Source organism: Montipora foliosa, chromosome 7 (assembly GCF_036669935.1).
Source record: "Montipora foliosa isolate CH-2021 chromosome 7, ASM3666993v2, whole genome shotgun sequence".
In the NCBI taxonomy this organism is placed as follows: Eukaryota; Metazoa; Cnidaria; class Anthozoa; order Scleractinia; family Acroporidae; genus Montipora; species Montipora foliosa.
In genome coordinates, this window is record NC_090875.1 from 15,930,904 (window position 1) to 15,938,403 (window position 7,500).

A 7,500-nucleotide genomic window follows, 5' to 3' on the forward strand; every position below is an offset into this window, starting at 1 on the left:
TGAAACGTCGTCTTAGTAACTTTCGATTGGTTGCGGGAAGAAAGCCAATAGGATGAGGTGGGCAATTGATTTCCGTTACTCCTGTAAACATCATAAAAGGAGAAAAGAAAAGATGAGTGTGTTGGTTAAAAGATGAACGTGATGGTTAAAAGATGAGCGTGATAATGAAAATTAGACTATGTGACTGCGTGATGCAGTCGTAGTCTATACCCATATTTCACCCTTCCTCACCATAGAGTCTCCAGTAGCTTCAGTAGTTAGGGCATCCGTACTAGATCACGGAGGGTCGTGGGTTCAAATCCCATCTGGGGCTCGGATTTTTCCGAGTTCCCGGTTGATGATGATGCTTAGGGGGTTTTCCATTTACAAAAAAATTCCGGAAATTTCGGTGGACATTTCCATCGGGTGAAAAACGTGTTCCATTTAACTCAGGTCCGTTCGCCGCCCAGTGATTGCGATTTTACGCGCCAACATTTAAAAATGTGGCCGTGAATAGCCTGGAAGTGGTAAGACCTTTCGAAAGTTGTAAATGGAACACACATTTCCATCGGAAACTTTCCAACGGGAAAACAGGACTACGTTTTCAGAAGTTCGTTTATTCCGGAAATTTTCCAGTGGTACGAACCAAAAACGTGTGTTCCATTTACATCCCAACCGGAATTTCCGGAATTTCTTGGTAAATGGAAAACGCCCTTAATATCTTTCATGTATTTCGAGCGTGAATTCGTTTCTTATATTATATGGTGCTTACTTTTTCCTAGACTTGCCAGAGCTTTTGAAGTTTAATTTTTTGTCTATCAAACACGACTATTTGGATAACTGTTACGTATCACTAAGTGTTAAAAGCTTCCTACTAGAAGACTCCATTGGAATCATGCATGTCAGTACCAAATTATCTTGCTATTCTATAACTGTTACATTTGTTTCGATGAGTATAGCTCCTCTGGGAAGGGCAAGGTGCTATGGGTGCGTCCGCTTCTTGGGTCAGAGTATTCTTTATATAGGAGCAGGCGTAACTCAGTTGGTTACTGCGCGGCTTTCGATGCAAGAAGTCTCCGGTTCGACTTCAACGCCTGTTTCGACTTTTCCTCTGATCCGTGTAGCTACAGCTTTAAATACATTTAAAATGAAGCACTGACAGCATGAGGGGTGCAAAGGGCGCACCGTCGGCTTCCATTGATACCAGCCTCGTAGCTGAAGGAACCACCGACTTTACTTTTTTCTAAATTTAACAGGTGAAATTTACATATTTGTGGTGTTTTTTTTTTTTTTTTTTTTTCCAGGGAAAACTTCCAGTTAAATGGATGGCTATTGAATCATTGGAAACTTATGTGTTCACTGTGGAATCAGACATGTAAGTTACGAGAAAAAGAAATGCCTCACTTTTTTCACAATCCTAATTAGCTCATGATTATTACATATTTTAAAATATGCATAGCACACGCACGCCTAACAACGCACAACACACTATAATTAAAATTATGCACGTGTGTTGTGGTTAAATAAAGAGCTGCACATAGCTAAGCTTGATAGTTAGCGGCCGCTAAAAATAAAACAAGACCGAGATTGAGCGAGATTCGGAGACGATGGTTTGAGTGTTTGGTCTTATCTTTTAGTACAAGATTTAATAGCAACGACAGCAAAAAAATTCATCGCGTTATAAGAAAGTAGTTTTGATCGTAAGATTGAAGTGCGAGTTCTATTTTCTTTCTTTATTTTTTTAAACTTTGCTTTTAATTTCTCATGCATGGTTTAAATTTCTGTTACGCAGTTGGTCCTATGGAGTTCTTCTTTGGGAAATAGAGTCTGGAGGTATGTCATTTCTTCGTCATTCGTTTTTGCTCATACTCTTTGAATGACTGTGTTTGTTTGCTAGTTTGCACTAAATAATCCACCCCCCTGCTTTGCCGTATTGACCGAACATAATTTGTCAACTGTACGTTGATATTATGGTAGAATGATACCGCAAAATTAGCCAATCAGAGCGCTCGTTATATCGTTAATGAGCACTAGCATAAATTATTACTGGCTACTGACACTTTCTTGCCGTAATTCTCTTAACCAGGACTCAAACCATATGCAGGCATGACAACGCAGGAAATTATGACCGAACTGAAGAAAGGGTACCGGCTGGAGAAGCCCAGTGGATGTTCAGATGCTATGTAAGGACACTATTAATCAACAATCTCGTTCCCAGAGCCTCCGTTACCTTTGTCCAACGGAACGGGCGCGGGAGGATCTGGAATAATCCAAAACCGTTAAACAGTTAGATTCAGAGTCAATTGACTCTGAAGATGACTTCCGCTTAGGTTGTCGAAACGTCAGTCAATGCCATCTCAAACAGTCCTTCTCACGACTACACTCACCCGGCAATCTTACTCTACTTAATTACATGACTCCTGGGCTCAAACCATTAAAAAAAAAAAAAAAAAAAAAAAAAAAAAAAAAAAAAAAATTAGCTACTTTACTGGGAGTAATCATTAAATATGAAGTGCGTCATTGGGAGAACTTTGGAGGTTGGAATAACTAGACGAGCCGAGATGCTATGGAGACGATACATTTATATACGTCTTTCGAAAGTATTAATATATGAGGCATAGTACTTTTGTCGAATGTGGCTAAAAATGGAACGTTTGGAGTAAAGAGGTGGTGATGTCACAAAGACTAAATTGTTCAAAAACTAGAATTGTTTAAATTGTCTGAGAGGTTATTACTAAAAAAATGTCCCTTGCCAAAAATTCTCCTAACGCCGAACGCAATTACGGTCCTAAATTCGGGAATTCATATCAAAGCGAAAGATATCAAATTGTATAGCCAATATTAGAGCCGTACTCAGTGTTCATCACATGCAACATTAATTATTATTATTTTTATTTACATTTAGGTACCAAGTTATGAGAGACTGTTGGAACCCGAATCCCAAACTCCGACCATCCTTTGAAAAACTAGTAGAACGACTGGAAGCCATGGTCTAGTGTCCTTGTGACCTCTAAAGTTCATGGTTACCTTCACCAAAGTTTTGACTTTAGTGCTCAATTACTTCCGTATTGTGTAGCACGTCTTGCTTGCATGCCAGCGTTTTGCGCAAACACATTCGGGGATTAAAAGGCCATTCGTATACTTCATTTAATCAAGGCATTAACAGTTGTTTTGGGCAGTTGTAGCCTTACAAAGTACAGGGAACCATTGATGTGTATGTGTGTGTCAGTATGTGTGGTTTCGGGGGGATGGGGATGGGATGTTTGCAGGGACAAGGGAAGGATGAAAGTCGTGTGTCCGTTAAGGGGGTGGGTGGGGTATGGGTTTTAGCATACGACAGGAGCCCATTAGCAGGAGCCTCTATATGCAGTAGATCTTTGAGCCAACCTTTGCGCGTATCTTTCTATTTTTACAACGAACCCTTGAGCAGGAGACTCGGATTTACAAAAATTTACATCAATTTGTACGATTTAAATACAGTTTTACTGCTTTATTTGTCTTCGTTAGACAATGACTTTACTCTGATTGGCCTTTTTAAACAGTGCGTGCAGAGCCGAGGAACTAAGATAAAAGCAAAGGTTAACTGATAAGGGCGTGTATGAGAGAGGCTAGTTCCTACTCATGGGCTCCTGCATACGACTGTTCTACTCTCCATTTCATTTTTCGTTGCATGTAAGATATTTGCTTTAAACGTGCGCCATGCATCTAGTGCAATCAGAGTACATGATTACAGCTACAATACATTTGTCATTACCAGAAGCCTCGATCTCTCTAGCGTGTCGTAGTCCATGAGTTCATGGGATTTTCTTTGTGCCTCAAAATACAGGTACTCTAAATGGTGGCCAACAGGAATGGGCCCCTCTGATTGTTCGGCAAACATGTAAAATCTCGTAGTAGCCGTTCTATAGATAGATATTTGGAAATGTAATCAAGGACGATGGCAACGAAACAAGGATATTATTGGCTAAAAGAGGAATAACAATCGTGCTGCACGCGTTTTAGAAGGTTTTTTGTCGCACTTTGGCGACAACGTGAGTAAATTTCGTTATGTACTTCTGTCATTCCTTTAATTGCCGTTTCAATGTAATCATCTTGATATTCACTGTGTTTATTGTACAAAGTAAGGTATTACGTCCCTTATACTTGGTTGGGTTAAAAAGCTGCTTCTGTTGATATTACGTTGTCGTCTTATTTGCAGCGGGTAGGTTAACTAGAGGAAGTTGATTAAGTATTATTTCCATATATCTTTTCTCTTGTGTCCAGAGATGCAGCTAATAAGATGCACACCCAATTTTTGACATCCAACACGAAGTGCCTCTTTGAGTCAAGCCTTTGCTCTACTTTCAACAATTAGGTAAGGATAAAGGTTGGCGTTATTTTTAGCTTAGGGTAAAAGAAAGTGTTTATCCTTCCTTGAGAGGCAGAATTTGGGAGACACTTTGTGACTGTTACCGAAATCCTCGTGCATCTATTTAGGAGCATTTCTGGACACAATGGTCCTTATTGGAGCTGATCCTGCAGGCACATTTTCTTTTTTTTAAAACTACATGCAAGAGAGGCTTAATGGTCAATTCAATACAAAATGACCCCTTAGCCTCGTTTATGCGGCAAACCGCTGATAACCCTGAAAAGGGCTAATCCACCGAAGACTCTGAAGTTTGTTATACAGAACTATTTCTTGGAGACCTTCCTTGAAGGATGAAACCATTTGTGTCAACCACTTCTGAATTAAGTTACTAGCTTAACAGCTCACGTAAGTCTCGATTTCAAGGCGTGTCTGAGAGCCACGTCTTTCTAACTTACTAATTTGTAAAAGACCTTATTAAATATTATATTCACGAAATTTCGGTGGATATGGCCTTGCTCTAGACATCTTTTTTTATTGACGATCGATTGTTTTTTGGTTTTGTTTGTTTGTTTATTCTTTAAGCTATAACTTAGCTTAATGAATAGCGAGCGACTGTGCGCGGAGTGTCGTCACACGACCAAGATAAATTCTTCTATAAAATTTCTTGACCCTCGAAATGATCCTTTTCTTGTAACACTCGAGTTCTAAAGTCATTTGTCCGACAGTCGAGCAAGTAAAAGGCAAGTATTTTCCCCATTGCACGTCGGAAATTGGTTTTGGAATACTGTTCTTGAAGAATACTTGTATTGCAAAGCAGTTCATGGCGTGCAATAGGGAATTACCTGTGCCTTTTGCTGGTTTCCCCTTCTATCGAAGGACAGCTAGTTTGCTTACTTTTAAGGCACATAAGGTCAAAATAGCTAAAATACGCCTTTTCTAAAGTTCTTAAGAGATTTCTCGCAATTATACTCTATAGTAAAGAAAATGATGTGTTTTATATTTGAGACCATGTCTTGATTGTAACCAGGCCCCAGTTGTTTGAAGGGGTGGATACGGCTATCCACTGGATACATCACTATCCAATGGATAACTCAATGGTACCCATCGATACGAGAAATTTTGGTCTTATAGCCATGACGTCACGACCGTCCGTCCGTACGTACGTACGTCCACCCCACCATGTATGTCAATGTGACCAGTATCATGCTAGTTTACAGCATACATCTTTGACATTGGACACCCATGTTTTAATCAATTGACACCTGTCAAAACAAGGCATCCGCTGACCAGGATCACGTGACCATATCGGGGGCTCAAGTGTAGAGCCCACCTCGGTGAGGTGTTTTTTGAAGTTGACCGCTGACCAGGTACTGGTTTTCGATTGGATTTCGCGCAGTTTTCGTGGCTCGACGCGGCTACACTGCCATACTACATCAACTATAGTTGTTACACAGTCAACGATTTTCGTGTTCAGGTGGAAAACGGTTTGGAAAATGTTTTCTTTCTGCATTTTTCGCTGGTTTCAATCCAGTTTGACATATCATGATAGCTGTGGTCCACACTGGCGGTTACGCAGTTATTCTAGTCAAGCATCGGAGAGATGTAAACTTAAAGCTGAGTGTTTATTTTTAATTTGCTTAGAGGTACGTTTTTCTTTGTATTGCAATTTTTGGCATATCTTTAGAAGCTCTGATAAGGTTACATGATGCCTGGAGGACCTATGACTAGAACAGAAACGAAAGGAGATCGAAAGAGAACGACAATGACAAAACAATACCAGTAATAGCTCATACTTTGGGTAAGAAGTCACTCCACAAATTCTTTCCTTGGGCACTAAATATAAACCGTTTGTTATTTTCAAAAAGTGGTTTTAATCGGTTTTCCCTTTGTTCAGGAATAAAAATCAAATTTTTATTGTCAACTGGAATTCAATAGCAATTATCTGTACTCCTTTGGACAAGCAGAAAAAGTTGATTTGTTTGTTTGTTTTGCTCTAAAATGCGATCGTACAGGTGCTTTTTAACCCGTTTGCCCAACTGGTTTTCGATTTGCCTCGACAGTGACAAGAAAATTTTCCCCGTATGTGATAAACACGTAATCGCAATGAGTTCTCGTAAAATTAGGGGGAAATTTAACTAGCTTGTGTCTTCAGAAGTTGCTTAAAGCACCTTCACGTTATTTAAGTGTTGGAGCGGATCTTGTTTGAAGTTCGTTCTGTTTTGGTTGCAATGCCGTATTTTGCCGATTCTTGTTCCAAGCCAACCTGGTGTGTTTCAATGAAATACATCAAAATGTAATTATTTCGTTTTCAGAGATAAAGTGCAATAAAGTACATCAGTAAAACTCTTCTTTGACCTTGAACTGACGATGTTTTTTTTTTGTTTTTGTTTTGTTTTTTTGTTTTTTTTTTTTTGTAGCTTCTAATTTTAGCGTGATTCCTATTCGCTGGCTATTGACAGTTGACTCTGAAATGGCTTTTTCCCTTTCCATTCGCTCGCTGAGGGTGTGCTTAATTTCTTTTAAAGTGCCACTGGGACGAAATTTTTCGAATTAATTGTTTTTGCATTTTCTGAATCTATAAGCGGTACTTACTCACCTGTCCAAGCTGTTTTGTCCAACAAGCGCGGGAAGATGGACTTTTTTATGGTTTTCCCCGAAATGTTTTCGTCCGCAATTATTGAATCATGTTCCTGCAACCCCATTAGCCCTTGCTGCTTTGTGACGTAATACTCCTAACCAACTAGGCGCGCATGGTGATTTTTCTTATAACATCTCTATGTAGTTTGCAGTTAATTGGTTTTGCAACGTGAATCTCGCGTTTTATTCCAGTCGAATCATGCCTGATCGTTGTGCAGTCACGGCTGCAGCAACAGATCAAATGTGAAAGCAGGTATTTCTGCTCACTTCAGTCCAACAATTGAAAGTGAGCGAGATAAGTGGTTGCGATTCGTGCGCACTCGCCGCGCGAACCGACCGGAAAGTTTGGTGTGCTCTGTCCACTTTGCGGAGGAATGCTTTTCAAGGGCGATTCACATGGAAGGCTGTAGTCGTCGCCTTATTCCTGGTTCAGTTCCCACAATATGGAAGATCGAGCGAGAGAAACCATCTAATTCCAAACGACAACACCGCAAGGTAAGCCTTGTTTATCTTATGTACACTGGGATAAGCTTCAG

At 39.9% G+C, this 7,500-nt stretch overlaps 1 protein-coding gene across 2 annotated transcripts in view; it reads left to right on the forward strand.

The window, feature by feature from the left end:
• The window catches only part of LOC138010834 (angiopoietin-1 receptor-like), a 26,033-nt gene extending 21,211 nt beyond the window's left edge, over positions 1 to 4,822 (forward strand). For both annotated transcript variants that reach the window (XM_068857827.1, XM_068857828.1), the window contains 4 exons: positions 1,284 to 1,354; positions 1,772 to 1,812; positions 2,066 to 2,162; positions 2,885 to 4,822. In XM_068857827.1, coding sequence (XP_068713928.1) covers positions 1,284 to 1,354; positions 1,772 to 1,812; positions 2,066 to 2,162; positions 2,885 to 2,975 — 300 coding nt within the window. In that variant the 3' untranslated portion in view covers positions 2,976 to 4,822. The remainder of the gene's footprint in view (positions 1 to 1,283; positions 1,355 to 1,771; positions 1,813 to 2,065; positions 2,163 to 2,884) is intronic.
• Positions 4,823 to 7,500: the final 2,678 nt, after the last annotated feature.